General features: G+C 43.5%; 1 protein-coding gene and 1 long non-coding RNA gene across 4 annotated transcripts in view; both read right to left on the bottom strand.

Moving 5' to 3' along the window:
- PARD3B (par-3 family cell polarity regulator beta) overlaps positions 1–27,060 on the bottom strand; it is a 616,930-nt gene that overhangs the window by 281,326 nt on the left and 308,544 nt on the right. For all 3 annotated transcript variants that reach the window (XM_083705169.1, XM_083705171.1, XM_083705170.1), the window contains one exon: positions 328–534. In XM_083705169.1, coding sequence (XP_083561295.1) covers positions 328–534 — 207 coding nt within the window. The remainder of the gene's footprint in view (positions 1–327; positions 535–27,060) is intronic.
- Positions 21,475–26,103, bottom strand: LOC310833979. Its single transcript, XR_014559031.1, has 3 exons — positions 25,846–26,103; positions 24,269–24,357; positions 21,475–21,670 (listed from the first exon to the last, which is right to left on the bottom strand). It is a non-coding gene; the product is annotated as an uncharacterized lncRNA (long non-coding RNA).

Genomic DNA, 27,060 nt, shown 5'->3' with positions numbered 1-27,060 from the left:
CCTTTTCCCCCCCTTTTCCTAAGCCCTAAGCCGCTTATCAGCTGATCCGCTGATAAGCCGCTTATCAGCTGATCCGCTAAAAGCCGCTAAACCGCTAATAGCACTAATCCGCTAAGCTGTCAATGGGCTTGCTTCGCAAGACGAAAAAACCGCTATACGAAGAGCCTCACGGAACGGATTAATTTCGTCTTGCGAGGCACCACTGTATACTGGATTTAGGCCTTTGTTCAAAGCTCTTAAGCATTTCAGTTCAAATTGGGAGGAAACAGACACTCTTGTGCACTGAAATGGAAACTTTCTGAAGCAGAAAATAGAAGTAAAAAATACCTTCTGCCATATCTTCAGGTCCATCATAAGATTTGTCAATAGCAGCTCTGAAACTCTCATTGCATCCTCTGCCACGAACCATGTGAGGCCTGGGCCTATAGAAAGGAAGCTCGTTCTTTTTCACTTCAGCAACAGCAGTCTGAAGGCTCTCTAGGGAGCTTGACTTCTTTAAACCCAGGGTGGGACCAATATCCTTTCCAGAAGACGCTGAAGAAAGAGAGCGAGAAATATTTGACTACTTGGTACACTTTTTTAAACCTTAGATTCTCCAGCTGCACAACTGGAAGTCACTTCTTGTTCTCTAAACTAACCGGGGCTTTTAAATCGAATACATTAGGTTTGTAACAAAAACAAAAACATATGTAATTCAAACACAGTACTAGTATTCTGAGCCCTCCAGAGAATCAATCCAAAGGAGCAGGATATAAAAGGAGCTATTTTGCTAAGATGAATGAATACGGATTTTGCAAAGGAAGTCACTCTCCTATTATAATCACAGAAATCCTAACTCCATCAGCCCATTACACTGAGATTTGTTAGCAAATCCCCTTTTACTGCTCAGCCTTTCCCTTTAAGAAAAAGTTTGCATTAATTGCTTTCTGTTAGATAAGTTACACCCTCCGTTTTTGGCACAGAGGCACATCAGTCATCAAGCAACTTGGCATTCCCATAGCCAGAAGCCTCAGTGTTGACTTGTTTGAGCCACCGAGGGAAGTGTCGTGTCTCTCAAGACTAGAGCCCCCCGGAAGAGTGGGAGAGAGAGAGAGAAGATTAAATAGACTGGATGGAATCACAGCACAAGTTGCTAGATGAAAAGACCTATGTGATAGAAGCTACGGAGCAGGTCTGCACACCATTAACTCAGGGAAGGTAACAGTATATGAGCAAAGTGATGGGGAATTCTCAAAAGATGCCTTTAAAGCAGTTTATTATTGAGCCCCATCATGTTTCAAGTCCAATGGCTCTTTGCCAAGGTGGGTCAAGTTCCTTAAGCCAGCTGAAGCTGACAGCGTAAGCAGGGGTGGGGAGCCGCTAGCCCACAAAGCCCTGCCAGCTGTGGCCCAAATTTGTGGTGGTGGTGGCTCCCCAAAAGAAGCACGCAAAGGCAATTTTCATTCCCACTGCATCCATTTTCATGCTTAGGAGTTTAACCTCTCTACCCAGCCCAGGACTCAGTGGCGTGGGATGTGGGGCACAGGGGCAGTTTCCCCAGTGCAAAATTGTTAGGGGTGCAAAATTTCAACACTCAAAGCTGCCTCAGTACAGCTGCATGCTTCCACCACTGGGCTCTGATGATAACGGCTTTTCCACGCAAACCAGGAAGTGACCTCTCCAGACAACGGAACAACTTTTCTTATCTCTGCGGCTGCAATCACCTGGGTGACGCGGACACTGTTAGGCAGTTGAATGCACATGAGTACTCAGTCCATAGCTGTCAACTTACAGATTTGAAAATAAGGGACCAGAAGCCTCAAAAATAAGGGATCAGCAGCCAAAATAAGGGATTTTCCGGACACAGGTATGTCCAGCTTCTGAGCCAAAGGCAGAAAGCCCAGCCAGCAGCCAAACAAAGCCTTAAGCGGTGGTTCCCACAGCGCAGCAACCCAGCAAAGGGAATGCAGCAAGGAAAACCACTGTCACCTCTCCGCTGGGAAGCGCTGAGTAAAGACGAGTCCCCAGGCAACACAGCCGATTTGATCGGCACAAGGCATGCAAGGACCACCCCCCAGTAGTTCTTACGACTCCTTATTGGGTGAGCAACGCAGCCAAGCAACACAGTTGGAGCCTCCCTCCTCCCTGGGAGGGAGGGAGAGGAGCTGCTTTCTTTGAAACCTGGGAAATTTAAGGGACATCATCAATAAGGGACAGCAGCGGGACACAGCGCTGGGATAAGGGACTTTCCCGCCAAATAAAGGACAGTTGACAGCTATGACTTAGTCCGTTTCCCACCCTCTGTGTGGCCCTGGGCACTGACAACCCACGCTACGCCACTGCCAACACTACAATGGGAACAAAAACCACCCTCTAACCTTCAGATCAAGACTTGAAACAAATGTTCTTTTGTCTGTACCTCTGTACTGGCTGCTAACAAAAAAAAAAAAAAAAGAATTCTGGGAATGTATAATTATTTCTCAAGAGTAATGTTTTCTTTTTAGCATATGGATGAAAATTAGCAAACCTGTGAATCCTTGCAAAGTTTTTAATAACTCAGCTCTAAGCTATGCCTGCCAAACATGGCGCTATGCTATCAAATTATCAGCATGGTCTCCATGAATTAAACATAAATATTTCTAGCAAGATACTGATTAATACGCATTTCATTGCACTTCATGAGACAGCATTTTTTAAAAAAATAAATTAATAAAGAGGAGCAGTAGGCATTCTTTCTTCCCTGCCAGTCCCTTCCTTTTGCACAAGAGCTGCATAGCCCACAGTGGAACTGTAGCAGGAGCCCATTTTGTGGGAATTTCTTGTTTCTGTAGTGGTTGTTCATGAGTGGTGATTTTCCGAGAACACTTTCACACAAGGTGGATTGCTTTGATTGCTCATCCAGACAACTTCATAATTACTGTCATATTCTCAGACCACAGAAATTCCTACTATTTTCTGAAGAATAGGAATGAAGAGTAGCGAAACTTGCATAGGTGCCTTTAGAACTACTGTTGCCTTTAGAACTACTGTTCCACCCTTCTTCAAGGGCAGAGATTTGACCTGGGCAGGTGAACCAAACACAGCTTAACAAACACTTACTATAACCACTTGTAGTGGTCACTATTTTAGCACAATATTTTTAAATTAACCTTTTAATTAGTGCTAAACCACTTTTCAGCTACACTTTATATATGTGTGTGTGTGTCTGTGTGTGTGTGTGTATCCAGTTAGCAAATGAAATGAAAGTGGTGAAATGCGAAGAAGAAGAAGAAGAAATGGCTGGGGGAAAAGTCCTCTACCCCACTCTGTCATTTAAAACATACAGATAATTTGTGTTATAGTGTTACAGTGGTACCACGGGTTACATACGCTTCAGGTTACATACGCTTCAGGTTACAGACTCCGCTAACCCAGAAATATTACCTCGGGTTAAGAACTTTGCTTCGGGATGAGAACAGAAATCGTACTCTGGCGGCAGCAGCAGATGGCCCCATTAGCTAAAGTGGTGCTTCAGGTTAAGAACAGTTTCAGGTTAAGAACGGACCTCCGGAACAAATTAAGTACTTAACCTGAGGTACCACTGTATATATGAAACAAATGATAATGATACAAATGGTGATTAATAAAATGGCAGGAACCACAAGAGGTACAGAGTTTAGCTTCAAGTGGCTGCTTGTGTGGATCAAACCTGTATCAAGCAATACTGGAGTGGAAATGTAGATTATCTAAAATAAAAGTGATTAACTGAACCAGGAAAGGGAGGGATGGGTAAGCATTGCCACTAGATGATGAGAGATCAGCAACACACAAAGCAATTTACGGTAGCATTGCTGTTCTCTGGGGAATATGACATCTAGTGTACAATGGTGTACAAGAGGGAGAGAGGGAGAGAGAGAGAGAGAGAGAGAGAGGGAGGGAGGGAGGGAGGGAGGGAGGGAGAGAGGAACCAGTGTAAAGGGGAACCTGGTTGCTAGGTCACAAAGTGCAAGCTTCCTTTGTTCATTAATTGCCATTGTGGAGACTACCATTATTGCCAAATTAGCAACTGCTGAAATGGATTTTGAGCGCTGCCTTGCTTGCAGCATAAAGGTGCTGAAAATTATTCAAGGCATAAGCATCAGTGAGAAGTAGAGCAGGGCACATTTGAGGCTTGGAAGGAACAGCAGAATAGAGGGGCATAATCACTGAAGAAAAAACAGATAAAGTAAAAGCTTTTCTGATCAGCAGAGGAAAAAGCCAGGGTGCTTTTCCGCGAGAAAACAGCTTTGATTGCTAGCTCTCGACAGGAAAATCACCGCACAGCTCAAAATATAAGATTCTCTTGCAGGCTTAATCTGAGCTGGGACTGAGCCTTAAGATCTGCTTTCAGTGTTCTTGCTCATCCTTGAGAGACATTTTTTTGAGATATATAATAAGGAGAGTGTCTCTGAGCATGTGCAATGTCTTTTTCCAGAATGTAACATTATCATTATTTGGACAAAAGTAAACTAGCGTGATTGGTGAGGCAATAATGAAATACCACTGAAAACACTACTCATGTACACAACATCTGTGGCCATGTGTGCTTAAGATGACGAGACCTCATGAGAAACAGAGGAAGGAGAAATGAATAATTCTCCTTACAGGTACTACAGTGGTGCCCCGCAAGACAAATGCCTCGCAAGACGGAAAACCCGCTAGACGAAAGGGTTTTCCGTTTTAGAGGTGCTTCGCAAAACGAATTTCCTATGGGCTTGCTTTGCAAGACGAAAATGTCTTGCGAGTTCCTGTGGGTTTTTCCCCTCCCCCCCTTTTTCCCAAGCCGCTAAGCCGCTTAACAGCTGATCCGCTAAGCCGCTTATCAGCTGATCCGCTAAGCTGCTTAACAGCTGATCCGCTAAGCCGCTTATCAGCTGATCCGCTAAGCTGCTTAACAGCTGATCCGCTAAGCCGCTTATCAGCTGATCCGCTAAGCTGCTTAACAGCTGATCCGCTAAGCCGCTTATCAGCAGATCCGCTAAGCCGTGTATCAGCTGATCCGCTAAGCCCGCTAAGCCGCTAATAGCGCTAATCCGCTAAGCCGCTAATGGGCTTGCTTCGCAAGACGAAAAAACCGCAAGACGAAGAGACTCGCGGAACGGATTCTTTTCGTCTTGCGAGGCACCAATGTATTATCTAGGGATGATGAGACTTGTAGTCCAGAAACAGTTTGGGAAATGCTGATGTAGAACATTGGCATCAGGGAGAAGACTAGGCTGCAGAGCTCCAGTTTTATAATTTTAGGCTTAATGATCTTATCTGTAGACCCCAGTGGGTATCGTTTCACATACTTCTTCAAACTGGAAAGCCAGCCCCGCTGAGTTTGGGGGTCCTCCCCCCAACTCTCCCCAAGGAGCTCTCAACTTCTCCACCAGAGTCTTGCCTGGACCACATCACTGCTAAGCTAGGCAAGCTACTTTTCTGCGTGGAATTTTTATTTCACCTTATTCTTTGTACGGAAGGGCATTCAGTGATGTGAGCTCCCACTTTCAGCCTTAAGCAGTGCACCCCAGATTATCACCTGATCTGCTCTGCTTTGAAAAACCATGCCTCAGAGTCCACAGGAGCTGGTGGCAAGAATGAGAATTAAGATGGCCTGCCCCCACTTTTATGTTCCAGAAACCTTCTCAGATCCACCCCAAGCTATCTCATCGGAAGCAACCTGAGATGTCTTCAGAGTTCGGTATTTAAGCAGAGACATGCTGTTTCATTGTGTACGTCTAGGAGGACCCAGCTGAGACCATGTTTTTACTACCAGCTTAAAGATGCTGATGAATGTTTTAATAGCACATCATGCTATTCCCAACTCCAAGTAGAGTATGGGCTTTGGGGTGATGTATGGTCTCATCACCCAGTAGTGATGCATGGAAGTGAGAGCTGGACCATAAAGAAGGCTGATCACCGAAGAATTGATGCTTTTGAATTATGGTGCTGGAGGAGACTCTTGAGAGTCCCATGGACTGCAAGAAGATCAAACCTATCCATTCTTAAGGAAATCAGCCCTGAGTGCTCACTGGAAGGACAGATCCTGAAGCTGAGGCTCCTATACTTTGGCCACCTCATGAGAAGAGAAGACTCCCTGGAAAAGACCCTGATGTTGGGAAAGATGGGGTTTGCAAGGAGATGGGGACGAAAGAGGATGAGATGGTTGGACAGTGTTTTCGAAGCTACCAGCATGAGTTTGACCAAACTGCGGGAGGCAGTGGAAGACAGGAGTGCCCGGCGTGCTCTGGTCCAGGGGGTCACGAAGAGTCGGACACGACTAAACAACTAAACAACAACAACATGGTCTCATCTGAAGGCACATGTAGCTCCCACCATGGTGAAGCTAAGCAGGCCTAAGGCTTGTCTGAGCCTGGGTGGGTGAAAAGGTGGGACTCACATGTTTGCTGGCTTAAGTTCCAAGGCTGAAGAACAATGGGATATAAATTTAGGAAAATAAATAAATAAATAAATAAATAAATAAATAATGCAACCATTACAGTACATGAAGCAAGGGGAAGCCTACTCAGGTTGTCTTTGCGCGACAGGATCTTTCCCTGATTAATCCGGTTGGTGGTGTTCATTGCAAATGCTTTGGCACTACGGAATGGGTTAAATTAAGATGAATGGAGAGCAAATGTGAAATATCTTCTATATCTATCAAGAAAAGTTTGAACTTGTGAAGGCAGAAGAAGAAGAAGAAGAGTTTGGATTTGATATCCCGCCTTTCACTTCCTTTAAGGAGTCTCAAAGCGGCTAACATTCTCCTTTCCCTTCCTCCCCCACAACAAACACTCTGTGAGGTGAGTGGGGCTGAGAGACTTCAAAGAAGTGTGACTAGCCCAAGGTCACCCAGCAGCTAGATGTGGAGGAGTGGGGAAGCGAACCCGGTTCCCCAGATTACGAGTCCACTGCTCTTAACTACTACACCACACTGGCTCTCAACAAAGACATGTGGCATTAAAATATGGCATATAGATTGTTGCCAGGTGTTCACAGTGACACTTGGGAGACATTTTATATTCCTATGAAATAAATGTAATTTTTGCCTTTGAAAATGCAACTCAAGGATAATTATTTATTTATTGAATTTATCATTCTCGCTGCACTAATATGGGCAGATGGCTGTGATCAGGTATCCCTGGTTTATCAATTCTGTCTGACGCATCCTTGGATTTCACAGCTAGCTCAGACAGGGTACAAATAGGATGGAACAACTCAATGTAATTGCCGCAAAAATGTAGAAGGACCACTTGATTGACAAAGCCACAAAACACTCCACATGTTGTCCAGCCACCACATCCTATATGTTGAATCTAGAGATAAAAGGTAAAGGTAAAGGTACCCCTGCCCGTACGGGCCAGTCATGTCCGACTCTAGGGTTGTGCGCCCATCTCACTTAAGAGGCCAGGGGCCAGCGCTGTCCGGAGACACTTCCGGGTCACGTGGCCAGCGTGACGAAGCTGCTCTGGCGAGCCAGCACCAGCGCAGCACACGGAAACGCCGTTTACCTTCCCGCTATAAAGTGGTAGCTATTTATCTACTTGCACTTAGGGGTGCTTTCGAACTGCTAGGTGGGCAGGAGCTGGGACTGAACGCCGGGAGCTCACCCCGCCGCGGGGATTCGAACCGCCGACCATACGATCAGCAAGTCCTAGGCACTGAGGTTTTACCCACAGCACCACCCACATCCCTAGGTAAAGGTACCCCTGAACATTAGGTCCAGTCGTGTCCCACTCTGGGGTTGCGGCGCTCATTTCACTCTATGGGTCGAGGGAGCCAGTGTTTGTCCACAGATAGCTTCCGGGTCATGTGGCCAGCATGACTAAGCCGCTTCTGGCGAACCAGAGCAGTGCACGGAAACGCCGTTTACCTTCCCGCCAGAACGGTACCTATTCATCTACTTGCACTTTGACATGCTTTCGAACTGTTAGGTTGGCAGGAGCTGGGACCGAGCAACGGGAGCTCACCCCGTCGCAGGGATTCGAATCGCCGACCTTCTGATCAGCAAGTCCTAGGCTCTGTGGTGTAACCCACAGCGCCACCTGTGTCCCCTCAAAAAATCCTGCGCCGCCTGGGAATTGAACCCGGGTCGCAGGAATGGGAATCTTGCATGATACCACTACACCAGCGGCGCTGATACAAATCTAGAGATACAAAACCCACAAACTGAATACGCCTCATTCTCATGAACACCGGCAGAGATTTTTGAACTTGAAAAACACCCTGGGGTGGTATTAAATGCTCGTTCTAGTGAGAGTAGGCCCATGGAAGTCAACAGACATGATTAACCGAGATTCATTAATTTCCCTGAGTCTACTCTGAGTAGCACTTAGCTGAATATAACCCCATGAACGTGCTTGTTATAATAATAATAACAATAACAATAACAATAATAATAATAATTTATTATTTGTACCCCGCCCATCTGGCTGGGTTTCCCCAGCCACTCTGGGTGGCTTCCAACAAAGATGAAAGATACACTAAAATGTCACATATTAAAAACTTCCCTGAACAGGGCAGATGTCTTCTGAATGTCAGGTAGATATTTATCGCTGTGACATCTGATGGGAGGGTGTTCCACAGGGCGGGCGCCACTACCGAGAAGGCCCTCTGCCTGGTTCCCTGTAACTTGGTTTCTCGCAGTGAGGGAACCGCCAGAAGGCCCTCAGAGCTGGACCTCAGTGTCCGGGCAGAATGATGGAGGTGGAGATGCTCCTTCAGGTATACTGGACCGAGACCGTTTAGGGCTTTAAAGGTCAGCACCAACACTTTGAATTGTGCTCGGAAACGTACTGGGAGCCAATGTAGGTCTTTCAAGACCGGTGTTATATGGTCTCGGCGGCCGCTCCCAGTCACCAGTCTAGCTGCCGCATTCTGGATTAGTTGTAGTTTCCAGGTCACCTTCAAAGGTAGCCCCATGTAGAGCGCATTGCAGTAGTCCAAGCGGGAGATAACCAGAGCATGTACCACTCTGGCGAGACAGTCTCCGGGCAGGTAGGGTCTCAGCCTGCGTACCAGATGGAGCTGGTAAACAGCTGCCCTCAAATACTATTGTTATTTGAAGCTTAAAGTAATTTTGGTTTGATGTCAGAAAACCCCACATTGCAGCATATTTTCATTAGTTTAGAAGTGTTCGGTTTTACCTAAAAGTGTGGAATTAATTTTAGCAATTAGGATCTGCGTCTTGTTTTTAACGTTTCAGAGCACCCTTCCTTCGTACTTTTTCAAAGGAGAGGAAATATCACAGTTACAGGTAAACTCGGTCAAGCACTTCATTAGATCATTTAAGCTCCTGTTAATGCACCTAAAATTAGAGAACAAGTTGAAGACCTAAGTTCAGTTTATGGCCTAACAGCATTTTATAGGGATCCTGTCAAAATACGGAGTGAAGTGGCAAAGATTAACTATACGTTTTAAGCACTTGAAATGAAACTGAAATTCCCCCTGTCACTTCCTTCAGTTCTGCCATTTAAAAATAACTATCCTCGTTTATTTTATTTTATTTTTAAATCTCACTGAGGATTCTCTCTGGTAGATTAATAGTTGAACATTTAGTTGCCCTTTTCCTCAGGCTATATAATCATTTAAACTGACTTTTTGTTGTTGTTAGCAACACAGGAAATTTCCTAAATTAAACCTTCAAATGTGAAGCTATTTTGGAATAGAAATTAAAATACTGAGGCCCTGAACATCACTTAAATGTGTTGACCGGCTATTAATTGTGTAAGCAAATCAAAAGGAAAAATTCAAAGGAAAAGCAAATCTGAGTAATACCCTGAAACAACCATACTATATTACTGTGTACATATATAGCTGCTATATATTTTGAAAAATGGTTTGTCCATTTGTTTTCTATGCCTCTGAATGCCTCAAGATATCGTTGCCAAACTTGGCATGAAGGTTCCTGAGGCAGAAGTGGCAGGATCTGTTGTCATTTAGACATCAGGAGCCATTTTTAATCAAGCTGATGGAGCAAAATATAACTTATCTCTGGCTTTGCCCATTTTTTCGTGTAGGTTCAGCGGCCTCTGAAGTTGTCATCACCAAACTCAGCACAAGAGCTTGTGATGTGTGTGTGTGTGTGGTGGACTATGTCAACATTTGGATGCCAGGTGCCATCTTGAATCAAGATGGCAGACCAAAATGTGACTTTGAAGTGATGTCACCTGTGTTCAAAATCACAAATGACACTAGCTATTTAGAAACCACAGGTAGATGCAGTTGCGACCTCCCAGACTCTTCTTCCATAGTCCCTCCTTTTCTGGTCTATACAGTGGTACCTCGGGTTAAGAACTTAATTCGTTCTGGAGGTCTGTTCTTAACCTGAAACTTAACCTGAGGTACCACTTTAGCTAATGGGGTCTCCCACTGCCGCCGCACCACCAGAGCACGATTTCTGTTCTCATCTTGAGGCAAAGTTCTTAACCCGAGGTACTATTTCTGGGTTAGCAGAGTCTGTAACCTGAAGCGTCTGTAACCTGAGGTACCACTGCAGTTGTTTTACTGATTCTTTTAAATTTTATCTCCCAATAGGATGCTGAGAGCAGTTCCGCACAAGGATGCCATTTTCACACTTGCATAATTACATACAGTGAATTGAAGAGAGAGAGGAAAAAACAATATGGGAACCTAGAATTATTACTTATTTTAGATTTGTGTTGGAAGGTTGAGTATTCCTCTATCTAATAGCTATCATTAGCAGATTCTTCGCATTCCCCATTTCCTCCTCTGCACACGTTCCAGCTTGTCAACATCCTTCTTAAATTGTGGTGCCCAGAACTGGACACAGCATTCCAGGTAGAGTCTGACCAAGGCAGAATGGAGTAATACTATTGCTTTCCTGTTGATGCAGCCTAGAATTGAATAAGCTTGTTTTGATGCTGCATCTCATTGTTGCTAATGTTAAACTAGTGGTCTATTATGACTGCTAGATCCTTTTCACATATATGCTACTGGCAATCTATGTATTCCTCATGTAATATTTGTGAGGCTGGTTCTTCCTGCCTAAGTGCAGAACCTCACATTTGTTCCTATTGAAATCCATTTTTTTATTTTTATTTTTAGTTTGGGCCCAGTTCTCCAATCTATTAAGGTCATGCTTGAATTCAAATTCTGTCTTCTGCATCATTAGCTACCCCTCCCAGTTTGGTGTCATCTGCAAATTTGATGAGCCCTCAATTCCTTCGCCCATGTCATTTATGACGATGCTGAACAACAGCCAGCCCAGGACAGAACCCTGCAACATCTCACTTGTCACTTTTTTTCTAGAATGACAAGGAACAATTAAAGAGTACTGTTTGGGTTCAGTCAACTAACCAGCTACAAATCCAGTTATCTTATCCACATTTTACCAGGTTCTCTGCAATAATATGATGAGGGACTTTGTCAAAAGCCTTACTGAAATCAAGGTACACTATGTCCACAGCATTCCTCTAATCCACCAAACTTGTAAAGATAAAGGGACCCCTGACCATTAGGTCCAGTTGTGACCGACTCTGCGGCGCTCATCTCACTTTACTGGCCGAGGGAGCTGGCGTACAGCTTCCGGGTCGTGTGGCCAGCATGACTAAGCCGCTTCTGGCAAACCAGAGCAGTGCACGGAAACGCTGTTTACCTTCCCGCTGGAGCGGTACCTATTTATCTACTTGCACTTTGACGTGCTTTCGAACTGCTAGGTTGGCAGGAGCAGGGACCGAGCAACGGGAGCTCACCCCGTCACAGGGATTCAAACTGCCGACCAAAAAAAAAGAAATTAGATTCGTTTGGCATGATTTATTTTTGAAAAACTCATGCTGGGCCTTAGTAACCACAGCATCCCTTCTAAGTGCTTGCAGACCAACTGTTGAATTATCTGTTCTAGTACCTTTCTTCAGTCTGGCTTGGAAGTCTACAACAGACACTCATGGCTGTTGGCAAGGTCACGGCTGTTTCCCTCTCCTACAATTTTTACCCATAAACTGCCCATCTGCCTTCTATGTTCCAGGTCATGGATCTCTTTACAAGTGTACACATCCCTTACATATGATGCTACTCCTCTCCCTTTCTGGAAGACGAACATAGCATAGGTTCCATAGGTCACTGTAGTGGCTCCCTCGCCTTCAATGTCTCTCAGTCCTACTTACACTGAGAAGCAGAACTCCCTCTCAAAATGCCCTTGGAAATGCCTCTGTTTGCAAGTTCTTGTCATAAGCTCCTGGTTACAAGCTCCCAGAAACTGCAATCAGTTGAATTGCTGTTGGCTGCTAACTGCTCCCCCAACCTACTTCCTTGTTTATTTACACATCTGTACTACCTGAGCCTATGATGGAGGGCTTTGCAGCATTATCACCCCAAGAGGGTCTTGCTAGTCCCATAGCCACAGCCTTGGATTCCAGCAGAAATCAGGCAGAGCTCTGTCTCCTAACTGCCCAGCCTACAGGAGACGGGACCAGAATATCAGAAGGGTAGATAATGCTACCTGAAACAAGGCCAGAGGGAAGCTGAAGTAGTGGGGTTAATGACTGAGAAACTAAACAGAGCCAGAAAATTAGCAAGTGCTTCAAATACTGACATTTTAATTTATCTTATATGGTAATTTCTTTGTGTACTCCAGCAAGGAAAAGGTGCTTCTGGGAGTCCGTTCAGAGGAACAAAATTTGTATAAGACAGGCGATTCAACTATCTAAATGTTAAAGGGATATAATGAGATTACAGCCATTTCAGAAGAAAGAGAGAAAGTTCGCGACTATCTGTTCCCGCCTAGAGGTAGGAACAGAACTGACATACACAACCCTGCGAAAGTCAGTAAGGGAAAACATTTTTGGGGAGAGCGTAGAGCTGGGTGCCAGGCTCTCACCTCTCCCCAAATGCTCCCAGGGGCTCTTGCGTGGTCCAGGTCCCTTGACAGGGGTTCAGATAAGAGCATGGCAAGCCCCTGGATTCCTTTAACGGAATTCTCTTGCAGCAGCAACATTGGAGGGGCAGGCACAGCCAACCACACCCCCTCCACCAACCAAATTTGAACCAATGCCTAACCACAACCTTACAAGTTGTGACGATTTGCTACGCAGTAGGCAAAAACCAAATGGCACCAGCCAATCAGCCAAATGGCAAAATTCCTACCAGGCCCCTGCCCCAAAAGCAGACGACCCCATGGCAGGCATAGCAAGGTCAATGCGAACAACCCTAAATTTAGAGAGGGTGGGCAGGTGATCCAATGCGAGCAGCGAAGAGGAAGCTCAACGCTGCATGCAGGGAATACCGTATTTTTCGCACTATATGACGCACCGGTCCATAGGATGCACCTAGATTTTTTTTGGGGGGGGGAATAAAGGGAAAAAATTATTTTCCCCCCCCCCAGGCGCGGGGCTGGGGCAGGGGGAGCCCGAGCTTCCCCCTCCCCCAGAACGGGACCCAGAACGGGCATCGCTCTGGGAGCTTGCGGGACTGGGGGAGGAGGAAGCCCTCCGCCAGCCTCCAAACCATGTCGGGAGACAGCGGGATGGCGCACTGCGCCTCTCCCACTGTCCCCCGAGTTTGCGGGGCTGGCGACGGGGAGGAGCAGGCTTCTCCCCCCCGCCAGCCTTCTAGCCAAGTCGGGGGACAGCGGGAAGGGCGCGCTGCGCCTCTGCCGCTGTCTCCCGAGTTTGCGGGGCTGGCGACGGGGCTCTCCAGGCTTCAGCGAAAGCCTGCATTCGCACCATAGGACGCACACACATTTCCCCTTCATTTTTGGAGGGGGAAAAGTGCGTCCTATAGTGCGAAAAATACGGTAAATAGCCCCTCAACAGTCACTCGTAAAATTGCTACACCAAAATCTCCCCAACGACTGAGGGGTACCCAATCAGGTTTGTGGCCATCCCCCCAGCAACAGAGGGATGTCTTGGTTGCCCCCACTGCAACACGTGCTCTCCATGATGGAGAACACACTTTCTCAAAACAGCATGAAGCTGAAGGGAACTAGATTAAACTTGAAATCCATTTGGTGATTTCTGGCCCAGTTCTCCAATTTGTTAAAGGTTATCTTGAATCCCAATTCTGTCTTCTATGGCATTAGCTACTCCTGCCAGTTTGGTGTCATCTGCAAATTTCATGAGTATCCCCTCAATTCCTTCACCCAAGTTGTTATGCTGTCCCCAGTCATAGGAAGAAACCATGGAATACTCACACTTTGAAGCAATATTAGCTATATATTAGAAATGAACATAATGTTTTATAAAATCTTTTCAAGACTGTGCCTCCTCCTCTTCTGTTCCACCCAGTCAATTACTCATATACATTTTCAGGCACGATCTCTACAGAGATACTAAAAGTTATCTTCAACGGAGGGGATTTCAATATTCATCATACTGTTTAATTTGCGCTCTTCAGCTGAATAGCTATCAGAAGCACTCCTAATGTTGTGGCCTTTTCAGCACTGGCTCATTTAGAAAACATGGAGAGAATTATGAGGGGCTTGATAAAAAGCAAAGAAATATGCTAAACCTCTTATGCTCAGAAATTAGCGATAACAATTATCTTTTAGTTAGTCTTTTGCCGTAAGCAAAGGGTCCTAAATTGGAAACAGAAATAAAAGGTGTCTGGGTAATCTTATGCCTGCGATAAAATAAATAAATCACAAGAATCAAAATTCACAAAATGGGGAACTTGATAAGTTCTTTGATTAAAACCTCTCATTACAGATCTGAGATTTACTAATATTTAAATTGTTTCTACCACCTGCCTACATATAATGGCTACATTTCAGTTTCTATCACCATCCTAATTTCATTCATGAATAGCGATTACTTGTGACCGTGAAAGGCCAGGAAAACTCCTCTCTACTCAGCTGAGAACCCAGAGGAGAAAATGTACTGATGGCGGCCATGTTCTCCCACCAATTATTGGTAGATGATGATGATGATTCTTTTTATAGCACTTGAAATATCTCAACAGTTATAATTGTCTGTCACCAAATAATTGCTAATGACATCCAAACTGCAACTGTGTTAAAAGTGCAAGAAAATAACTACATTCAAACTGAAGCCAGGTTAAAATGTGTTCACATTCTTCAGCTCTCTGCTAAATATGCACACAAGTTATCCTCCACCACATGTTATTTTTTTAAAATGCTTTTAGATATTTCTCGTTAGCTTATGTAATTGTGAAAGCTTGAAGAGCGTTCTCACACCATTTCTCGATGCTTGTATACATGCCACAAAACTGAAAATATTGAGGGTCCATTCTGGGCATTTGAGTATGTTATTCTGGAATACTAGCTGAATGATGACATTGTGTAGCAACATGCCAAAAAATTCAAGCCAAGCCCCCAAACCCAGCAACTATTCCACCATAAATGGTAAGTGCGGAAAGGCCCTTAATAATATTTCCGATAGCAGCAATTCTTGTCCAAGCCTCCCTGCAAAGTATTTTTGTCTAAGCACTGTATGTACCGTATTTTTCACTCTATAAGATGCACTAGACCATAAGATGCACCTAGTTTTTGGAGGAGGAAAACAAGGAAAAAAATATTCTGAATCTCAGAAGCCAGAACAACAAGAGGGATCGCTGCACAGCTGTTCTGGCTTCTGGGATAGCTGTGCAGCCTGCATTCGCTCCATAAGATACACACACACACATTTCCCCTTACTTTTTAGGAGGGAAAAAGTGAGTCTTATAGAGCAAAAAATACAGTAACTCTGAAGTCTCAAACAGGGACTGAACGGTTTCAGCAATTGACTTCTGAATGCCGCCATTTTTAAGGCTGGATTAACAACAAAGACAACTTGCTAACCTGCATCTAATGGATAATCACAGCTGTTACAATGCTACAGGCGACGACTGTTTTAACGCACATCCAAAAGACACTGTTTCAAACCCGGAAGCGACTGAATACATCACTAAACATGGCACCCCAAAGGGCAGAACTGGGATGGAGCAGACTGAGGCGTGTTTATACATGCTCCGCCAACGCATGCATGGGCTGGGAATGCCCCCCGGGCGACATGGTTGCTGACTGCAAACTAGGAAAAAGGGCTAGAGCCACATTATGGCTGCTTTGACAGTAAAATACAACAAGGCCAACTTCCTACATTTTAGACTGACCAAGGGAATACCTGTTACATAAAGCAAGTCGCACCTTTCTCTACTACTGAACTATGCCAATGATGCTCAAAACTCAGATTAAATCTTACAGACTTTAGATACTTTTGAATAATATTTTTGACTGACTTGGGGGCTTCTTCATAGGTTTGCATGCAATATGTGACACTACCAATTTAAGCAAGGATTAACTTTTTATGTACAGTACTGGAACAACCATTTACGGTAAACATTAATTCCAATTTCTGTATTCCTGTTTATTGTGTTGTTATATTGAGCTATTTGCTGGGCTATGGAAATCTGGTCTCCCTAAATCCATTATTTAACACACAACTGATTAAGTTCAAATGTGCTCTGCCAATTTTCACAGAAAATTGGACTTAAACATTTATTTCAAACCACACATGAATGGCTGTGGGAGAAAGACTGCCTGGGGCTCTATTTGGAGGAATTATTAAAAATATTATCACAATGTGGAAAATTAATGTAAAGGGGGATGGGGAAGGGATGAGGTTACGTGAGGATTCAATTTTCCTGTCTGAATCCGCACTTAAAACAAAACAAGACACCCAACACAATTCTGCCACTCAGTCGGAACTGTTAAGGCTAGAAGCATAAAGCAGAACTAGCCAAATCGAATTAGGGGGGAATCTTTTGTACACCTGCCGGCTTGCAGTCCGATTGAGATGTGCGCAGTCCAATTGCACACTTGAGATGTTTACGAGCGCACTTTATTAGACTTCTTCCTGCAGCTGCCCAACATTTACTCTAATTTAAGAAGCTCTAAATATTGTTGCCGTGGGCGACACAAGAACATAGAACTAGGCAAGACTCCACTAATAAAAAGGCTTTCACAGTGTTTCAGCCCTTGCTCACAAGTAAAGTTAAAATTTACGGCTTTCAAAATACTGAATCTGGGAGAGGTCAGGTTATATAGCTTCCAGTAATAAAAGAAATCAATATGGCAGTGCATCTGAGGAAGCCGGCAAACTAAATAAACACTTCATCCAAATCCACTTGGACCCGAATTAAGAGAACATAAAGTACCTGTGTTTATTTTCCTTGCTCTTTATCATTCGGATAGTTTGCATAGCCTGAGTTTCCCACAGTCTGACACCAGGTGAGACACTAATATTTGCCAGCCAAGGGACAATTAAACTAGATGTCAGAGCCAAGTCTTTAACATTGTCAAGAGATTCACTTGTAGATGAGTATGTTACAAATACACCCAAGACTCAGTAGAGTTCATTAAAATAACTTAATACACCCATGCCTGATTCATAAAGAACAGTTGTTGGGAGCCTTCAAAACTCTTCCCTTAGTTCAGGCAGATGAAGGTGATGGACTATATGGAACTGGCGGAAATGACTGGCAGAATCCGAGACCAGGGAAAAGAATCGGTAGAAGAAGGTTGGAAGAAATTTAAAGACTATCTACAGAAACATTGTAAAATTAAGGAATGTTAGAAGGATGCTGGAATGAAGTTATGTGGTTTTAGAAGTAATGTTATAAAGGAGTATGTAAAAATGGGTTGTCAACAGGTGAGAATGTAAAGTTACAATATATTAAGATAAATGATTAAGATAAAAACAAAGATGGAAAGGATTTGCTGAATTAACTAACTGAACTAGAATACAAAAAAGGGAGGTGTGAGGAGGTCAAGGAAACAAGTAAATGGAAGATAAGTTATGGATAAATTGATTTGTTTTTAATTGTTTTTATTTTTCAGTTTTTTGTAATTTTTTTGTTTTATTATCTTTTTCTTAATTTTGTAATTTTTTGAAACTTTAATAAATATTACTTTAAAAAAAAAAAACCTCTTCCCTTAGTTCAGTCTAATAACTTGAAATCGTGTGGTAGGTCAGATGTTCTGGAGTCATCAGAACATCAACTGCTACACTATTTTCACCCATCTAAAACTGAGAATAAGGGTTAGTACGTAAGACCAGGGCCGGATTTAGGTTTGATGAGGCCTTAAGCTACTGAAGGTAATGGGGCCCTTTATATGTCCAGCTGCCCTTTGACAACAACAGATTGTTGCTGTTTTTTGTGTTGAATATACGCTATATGGTAATTTATGGACCTAATAGGTATCTAAAGCCATTTGCACACGTTGCCATGCAACCAGTCCATGCAGAATGTAGGCACCCTATATATAAAAGTAAAGGTAAAGGACTGACCATTAGGTCCAGTCATGGACGACTCTGGGGTTGCGTGCTCATCTCACTATATAGGCCCAGGGAGCCGGCATTTGTCCGCAGACAGCTTCTGGGTCATGTGGCCAGCATGACTAAGCCGCTTCTGGAGAACCAGAGAAGTGCACGGAAATGCTGTTTACCTTCCCGCCAGAGCGGTACCTATTTATCTACTTGCACTTTGACGTGCTTTCGAACTGCTAGGGGGGCAGAAGCCAGGGCCAAGCAACGGGAGCTCATCCTGTCACGGGGATTCGAACTGCCAACCTTCTGATCGGCAAGCCCTAGGCTCTGTGGTTTAGACCACAGCGCCACCCGCGTCCCTTGCGCTATATATAGAAATGAGCAAACCAGTGATATTTTAAGGAACAGGCTAGCAGGCGGGGCCCATTACTTACATCAACACTGTTGCTGTATGTAGGTTTTATTTTATTTGTTTTTTATCTTATATTTTGGAAATGTACATCCAGTGTTTTTTTTCTTTATTTTTTGGGGGGGTTCCCAAGAGAGTGGGGCCCTAAGCTATAGCTTGTTTAGCTTATACGTAAATCCAGCACTGCGTATGGCCATTCCTTCCACACACACACTAAGATGACACGGCAAGGAGATTTTGAGGAAGAAGGCAAAAGAAGAGCTGACTTCTCTTTGCTAATGAGGTTCACCTCTCATCGGATTTATGCAGAGACAAACCACCTATCCTGGATCCAAACTAAGTTAAGCAAACCAATAAGCTTTCAGCGATGTTAAGAACACTCAACGCCAGCAGCAAACACTTTTACTGAAAATGATCAGAACGATTACAAGACAGCAGATAAAATTCAAGAGGAAGCATGTGTTGATATTTGTACGCTGCCTACTAAAGAATTCGATTTAGCAACTTCCCATCCAGAGCTGGCTGTTTTAAGTCCACTTTTTTGTAATGATGCTGTGTAAGCAAAGAATCTAGCATTTGGCACAGTTTCCAGCATCTTGAGAACATGTGCTTGCTTTTTCTAAAAATAATCGTTTTTAAACCCCTTGGGGCCATTGGTCCCATGACAACAGAAAAATATATATGGTGATATTGGGAGGCACATAGGCAGTAGCACCAGAAAAACTGGAAATCAGAGCTGGAAGAAGTTCCAGTGGCAGTCTGTGGAGCTTTATAGGGACCTGCAGAAAATCTATAATCCTACCAGGCAGCTGAAAAATCAACTCTAGTATGTTAATGATTATATATGCATCTAGAGGAGTCTTTTGCATCAACAAGAAACTCTACTACGTCCAGTTCATGGGTGGGTGGGCTGGAATGGAGGGCGGAGGAATAGTTTCCCTTATAATTTACTATGGAATAGCTTCATTACTGTATTTTTATATATATAGAAAAAAAGGACAGGTGTATATAGGAACACCAAGTATACCAAGTCAGAACTCTGGCTCATTTAGCTTAGTACTGTCTGCTCTGTCAGCAGCTCTTCAGCGTTTGGGGTAGGAGCTTTCCCCAGTCTTCCCTGGGAACCCCAGGGGCTGAAGCTCCTGTACACAAGATAAGATGCTCTATCACAGAGCCCTTCCCAACACTTCAGCCTGGAAAGCAAGCTAGCTTTGTCAACTTCTACAGTGGTACAGTGGTACCTCGGGTTACATATGCTTCAGGTTACATACGCTTCAGGTTACAGACTCTGCTAACCCAGAAATAGTACCTCGGGTTAAGAACTTTGCTTCAGGATGAGAACAGAAATTGTGCTCCGGTGGCGCGAGGGCAGCAGGAGGCCCCATTAGCTAAAGTGGTGCTTCAGGTTAAGAACAGTTTCAGGTTAAGAACAGACCTCCGGAACAAAATAAGTACTTAACCCGAGGTACCACTTTACCTTGGTTTAGGAACTTAATCCGTTCCAGAAGTCTGTTCTTAAACCAAGGCGTGCTTTCCCATAGCAGAAAGGGACTCAATTTACAAATGGAACACACTCAATAGGAAGTGAAACAAGTTCTTATTCCAAGGCAAAGTTCACAGACCAAAACACCTACTTCCGGGTTTGCAGCGTTTTTAATCCAATTTGTTCATAAAGTAAGCTGTTCTTAAACCAAGGTCCCACTGTATTAGAATCATCCAGAACTGCACATATAAACCTCTCTGTAGAATTAAACAATAAGCAAATTCCCACCAATGTTTATTTGAAGAATGCACCTAAAAATCCCCACCAAAAATTCCTAAATCTTACTTTCTTCAAGGCTATAGGGCAGGGCTGGGGAACCCTCTAGAATAGACCAGTGGTTCCCAACCTTTTTTTGGCCATGCCCCACTTAAGCATCTCTAAAATCCTGAAGCTCTGGTCTGGTCTGAAACTCAACATCAAAAAAACTGGTCCCATCACCTCCTGGCAAATAGAAGGGGAAGAAATGGAGGCAGTGAGAGATTTTACTTTATTGGGCTCCATGATCACTGCAGATGGTGACAGCAGTCACGAAATTAAAAGACACCTGCTTCTTGGGAGGAAAGCAATGACAAACCTAGACAGCATCTTACAAAGCAGAGGCATCACCTTGCCAACAAAGGTCCATATAGGTAAAGCTATGGTTTTCCCAGTAGTGATGTATGGAAGTGAGAGCTGGACCATAAAGAAGGCCGAAGAATTGGTCACGAAGAGTCGGACACGACTAAACAACAACAAAAATCCTGACACCCCTCCCCTGGTGACATATAATTCTTATTATTCAAAAAGTGAACTATTCACATGGAGGAAGGCTAAAAGTCCATTAACTGTTAATAACTCATTCTCGAATTGCCCCCCTTAAAAATTGCCCTCCGGTTGGTCGTGTGCCCCATGTTGGGAACCATGGCTCCAGAGGATGTTGTACTGCAACTCACATTGAGCCTTGCTGTTGAAGCTGCTAGAAGTTGGAGGTCAACAACATACAGAGAGCCTCAGATTCCCCGACTCTTCTAGAAAGGTTACCAATTTCCCCTAATCACTCTCCTCCCCAAGATCGATATAGCTCAGTGCACTGTAATACTATCAAGGGTTATTTATTATTTCCAACAGAGGCAATGTTTCACTGTTACAGGTGCTATTTCCCCTCCTTCGAGAGGTGGCTGTGTTAGTTTTGTTGCAGGAAAAACAGCACCTCATGGTGTCTTAAACACTAACAGATGTAGTGTGGCACAAGCTTTCGAATCCAGCAAAAAGTTTATGCCACAACAAATCTCTCATGCTGCAATCCTCCTAGGAGTAAACCCTAATGAACTTGCAGTGCTAAGTAAAGATGTAGGACTGAACCACAAGTTATTAAGGTACCAAACTATCCTGTTATCATCATTCTGAGCTTTGGAGGAGTTGAAGGGAGCAATGCCAAACCCAAAATATAAAACTTTGTCCTATGGCTTCCGGGACTCATTTTGAACTGAAATTGCTTATCAGTCTCTCCACGGTTCAAACATATTTTGAGAGCTGAAGCTGTCAGAAAAAAGGCCCGGTATAATTTTATCAGAAGCAGCTATGGTGTAATAACTTTTTCCCACCTAGAAGAGTTAAAATTCCTTTGCCATAAATACTGTAGCAATGTTCCAGCAATCAATTCAAAATGACAAACACAGATGTAGTGAGTTATGCTCCAGGATATTTATAAAGTATCTAGAAATACCAGGGAAAGATCTAAAATCACTTAATTTGATATTACACCCATAAATTAATGTATTTGTTGGGACAACAACATTCCTCAATTTTCAGAGAATATACACAGGCGAACAGTGTCATTTATTCTATGTTCACATTAACATGGTTGAAAGTTTTATCTTTGGACAAATTTTCTGCGTTCATATAAAGAATGTCTTTATAACCACTAAGAGGCATGAACATTAGAATTCAGATCACTAATGACAAGAAGTCAACCGAATTGTGCTTCAGCATTATATTATCATATTATGCTTTTTATAGTTTTGACCAATGCTACAGTTTAAAGATACTGTACCCTGCAAGACGTGGAAGAACAGCTATTTTCTTTCATTTATTTTGTGAATACCTTGATTAACCCTTTTCGAGATCTGTTCAATTACGTTAACTCATCTTTTCAAACTATGGTCTCTTCTATATTTTTGAACTAAATATCAGGACTAAAATGTTTTAAAATGTTTTTATTTCTCCTTTCAATATATAATATAGGAGAACTGCTATGAACATCTTGACAGCCTTTGCATAAGTCAGCCATTCTTAGAGCATTCAGAATATAGTGGTACCTTGGGTTAAGTACTTAATTTGTTCCGGAGGTCCGTTCTTAACCTGAAACTGTTCTTAACCTGAAGCACCACTTTAGCTAATGGGGCCTCCTGCTGCTGCCACGCCACTGGAGCACAATTTCTGTTCTCATCCTGAAGCAAAGGTCCTATTTCTGGGTTAGCGGAGTCTGTAACCTGAAGCGTATGTAACCCGAGGTACCACTGTACCATGAAAGTAAGGAAAATACATTGCCATGCCATACAAATAGAATGCAAGAATATACTCCTAATCAAGAAGATCTCTCCAAAGTCCACCAGGAGACTGTGGGCTGGGGGTCCTTGTCTACTCTTCCTGCCTCATGCAAGATATAAATGGTTGCCATGCCATGTAAAAAGAATTGGGGCATGTTAAGTTTTTCTGCCATTACTGCTGACCAGACTCCTTAGGACCATGCTTTGACTCGTGTTGCTACTGACCCGTGTTCCTACTATACTGTTTGAATAAATATTGTAATATTAAAGATATGTAATCACTTGAAACAATCAATTAGGCCTAGGATTAAATTGGGATTAAATAAATAAGAACATGTACGATAAGAAAAGTTAGGAAATAGGACTATGACTGTGATGTGGTTTTATGAAATAATGATATTGGAAACTGCTATATATAATTACTAAGAAACTCAGATGGAAGAGATTTGAGGAAGTCAAGTAATATGTTTATGAAGATGGATTTTGATTAATTAATTAAGTTTTTGTTTATGTGGTGATTTGATGTATTATTATGTTATATGTTCTTTTTTCTTTATTCTTTTTCCGTTTCATTCTTTTTTCTTTATTATTGTTGGCTCTTTCTTCTAATATGTTTATGTATGGAAAATAATAAATATTATTGGGGGGGAAAGATAAACCTAAAACTTCCCGCTCAGAAAAAATATGAAAACATATATAATGAAATATTACCATACTTTTCCGTCTATGAGACGCCCCCTATTTTGAGGGACTTAAATTTAAGAAAATGGGGAGAGATGGCACAGGCTTGTTGAACTTTTTTTTTTTTTTTTGCAGAGGATTGCTCAGAGTTGATGAGCTTTTGGGGGGTGCAATTGCCGAAAATCGCTCACCTGCACGCCTCTCATCTGTCCCCTCACCGGCAGAAGCTGCCAATCGCCCGCCCAATTGCATCAGCATCAGCCAGTCAACACTAGCCATTGACGCAGTAACCAATGAGACGCCAAATAGCTGCTGACAGCCGCAGCAGCAACCAATCAAATGTCCACCACATGTGCTATCCAGGTATAAGATGGCCCCCACTTTTTCGCATAATTTTAAAAGAAAAAACTGAGTCTTCTACATGGAAAAGTATGGTATTTTAAACAGTTGGCTACTCCCCCAACACCAGTCCCAGACACATCGACCTTTGAAACCTGAATTTCAGCTGTACTTCTACAATATGAATATATTACACTTAGTCTGTATACGTCATGAACATCCAAAACTACGATGAGGAATGTGCAACCATGTCAAGAAGCAATACTGATGGATGGGTGGATTCTGTCCCCCACCCTGACCATAGAAGATTCAGAATGGCAGATACTATCTCAGAGGTCCTCGGTTGGAACACAGTCAATGAAGAATGACGTTGGGCCCCCTCAGTTACCCACCCCAATTGCATTAGTGACTAAACGTTGCAAAATGCATTTACTTCTTCCAAATCTCACCATGTTTTAATAAGCATTGCTTTATATTTTCTCCTTAGTTATTTATTTATTCAGTTTACATCTTGCCCTTCCCTTCTGAAGGAACAAGAAATATTCCTATTACGAATTTTTGGTCTCACCTTGTGAAACTAAACTGAGATGTTTGGTTGTCCATCATATTATTGCAGTCTCCTAACATGAAGGGTCATTTTCTTTTCCACAGAAGCAACTGTGTCACAGAAGCAACTGTGTACACCCAAGGGAAAGGGAAGTGAGAGGTGGTGGCAATGCCAAGAAGAATAAAATTCAGTTGGAGAAGGAAAATAGAAACACACAGTGCTTTCCCCATGAACTTGAATAAGCTCCTGTGGACTGATATTATCTCTAGCCCTTCAAGTAGGAACATGGAGTAGAAAAGTATTTTCCCTTTTCCCCAATTTGACTGGTGAGACAAGCAGCGTTGTCTAGCACACAAGAGTGGTGGATTTGCATTCAGATTTTAGTACAGGAAGGGGTTCAGTGACTGACCTTTAACAAGCCATTGCAATTCCGCCTCAGTTTTACTTCCAAAAAAATGGGATGACTGATTACTTGCCTCTTAAGCCTTAGGAATAGGCCTGTGCTATACCAGATAGAAGAAGAAGAAGAGTGTGGATTTGATATACCGCTTTGTCACTACCCGAAGGAGTCTCAAAGCATCTAACATTCTCCTTTCCCCCACAACAAGCACTCTGTGAGGTAAGGCTGAGAGACTTCAGAGAAGTGTGACTAGCCCAAGGCCGCCCAGCAGCTGCATGTGGAGGAATGGGGAAGCGAACCTGGTTCACCAGATTACGAGTCTACCGCTCTTAACCACTACACCACACTGGCACTACACCACAGATAGGTGGGGTATAAATAAATATGTAAACAATATTTTATTATTCTAACATATTTCCAGGTAGTACTCCCTTTTCACATGGATCAAGGTTTGAAGCTGAATAAAACTAGTGATCTATGACTAAATCACAGCCTGACAACAGCCAAGTACATGTACTGGTTAAAGATTAGCAGTGCCATATCATGGGTTGCTGGTGCCCAGGGCAGGGGCATGCATGCCAGGGGTGCCTGCGTGCTGGAGGGCAAGACACAGTGGGTGAATGGAGCCTGCCATGTGGGAGGGCAGTCGGACGATGCAGCCCTTGGTGGGCAAATCCCCCCGACACATGTGAAGAGGAGCACAAGACCAGGCTGCGTTGGGGGTGCCTCTGTGGGGGCCCCTGGTTCACACCCCTCAAAATTGTGGCCCCTGGCCACACACTCCACACTACGTCCCTCTAGATTAGTGTCTCTTACAGATGTCTAGTAGTTGTACACCTCTGTGTAAATGCAAACAAAGGCAATGTTGTAGCTGGGAAATAGATTTGGTAGTGCTTCACACCTTGAAACCAGATTACTATTTTCACATAGAAACTAAGAGTGCCTCCTTTGAAATATGCCAAATGTATTCAATGGGGCTAACTTATTTTGGTAAATGTATGATCTTCTAAGACTTAAACATTCATATGCTTCATACCTAGCCAAAAAGGCTTCAGATATTTTGTGTCCCCTCCCCCCGCTTCCAGAATGTCTTAGCTCTCTGCAGATAGGAGGAGAAAGCTTATTTAAGGATATGGGATATCATCCACCAACATCTTGTAAGACTTGAGGAAGGATGTGATTTCTTTCAGAGACTGACCACAACAAAATTCTGAGACGATATTTTGCCTGAAGGCAGTGCTAGATCAACTTAAATTCTTGGCAGACATTAAGAACTCCAAGGCAGCATTCCAACGGACAGATGGTTGGCAAGTGGTCCATCCTCAAAGCTCAAATGGCTTATCTGTGGTCATAATTATTTTGATGTGGTCCATCAAGATAAGGGGGAGGGGGATGAAAGAAAACTGATGAAGGTTCCAGAATGGCGAAAATTGTTACTGACCATTCTCAATTCCCATATGGAGCATGTTCTACTAAACCTTAAAGGAAACAACTCAGGTGTCACGGTCCGGTTCACGGGCGATCAAAGTCCCGGCAGGCGATGCCAGGACCGGGGGGCAAGATGGTGGGGTGGGAGCAGGAACGGGGGTCCAGAAGTCAGGAGTCAGGAAGCCAAGGGTCCAAGGGTCCGGAAGCAAGGAGTCACAAAGTCAAGGGTCCGAGAATCGAGAAGCAAGGAGTCACAAAGCCAGGGGTCCAAGGATCAAGAAGCAAGGAGTCAAACGCAGCAAGGTAGGGAACATATTGCTGTGGCAAAAATCTGAAGGGAAATGCTGACCTTATATCCCTTCCCGACTCTTGCCACCAGGTGCTGTGAGTTACCAATCAGCCTCACCTGTGCAGCCACACATTGTCTCTTCAGAACAAACTCAGGAAGGCCCCAGTCCTGCAAAGTCCAATTGGTCACAGGGCCTGGCTCCTGCATGCACACCTGACATCAGGTAGCTGGTGCACTCTAATTATGGGATGGAAGAGGCTTGCAATACCTGCTGTGGCTTCCTGCAGTCATATATCTCAGTTACAGTTGTGAACGAGACATGCGACATGTAAGATGGCTTAGTGCTGACATGTCATAACCACCACGTTGAGCTTTTCATCTCTTGAAGAGACTAAGAAAATCTTCAACTCTGTTCACTCATCATTCTTGTGATAAACTTTTTTTGTATGAGAATACATCTTTCCACAAGGGTCAACATTGATGCCAAAATCCAGCATCGCCTGAGCTTCGCGGGTGCGGCTTTCTCCTGACTGAAATGCAGAGTGTTTGAGGACCAGGACATTCACAAGGAAACCAAAATGCTTGTTTACAAAACTATTGTACTACCAACCTTACTGTATGCTTGTGAAACATGGACCACTTACAAATGCCATCTCCAACTTCTCAACAATTTCCATCAATGGCGTCTCCGAAAAA

The sequence above is a fragment of the Podarcis gaigeae genome (genome assembly GCF_964106915.1).
Source record: "Podarcis gaigeae genome assembly, chromosome: 1".
Taxonomy (NCBI): domain Eukaryota; kingdom Metazoa; phylum Chordata; class Lepidosauria; order Squamata; family Lacertidae; genus Podarcis; species Podarcis gaigeae.
Note: the sequence above shows the minus strand (reverse complement) of the source record. Positions and strands in the feature narration are given on the sequence as shown.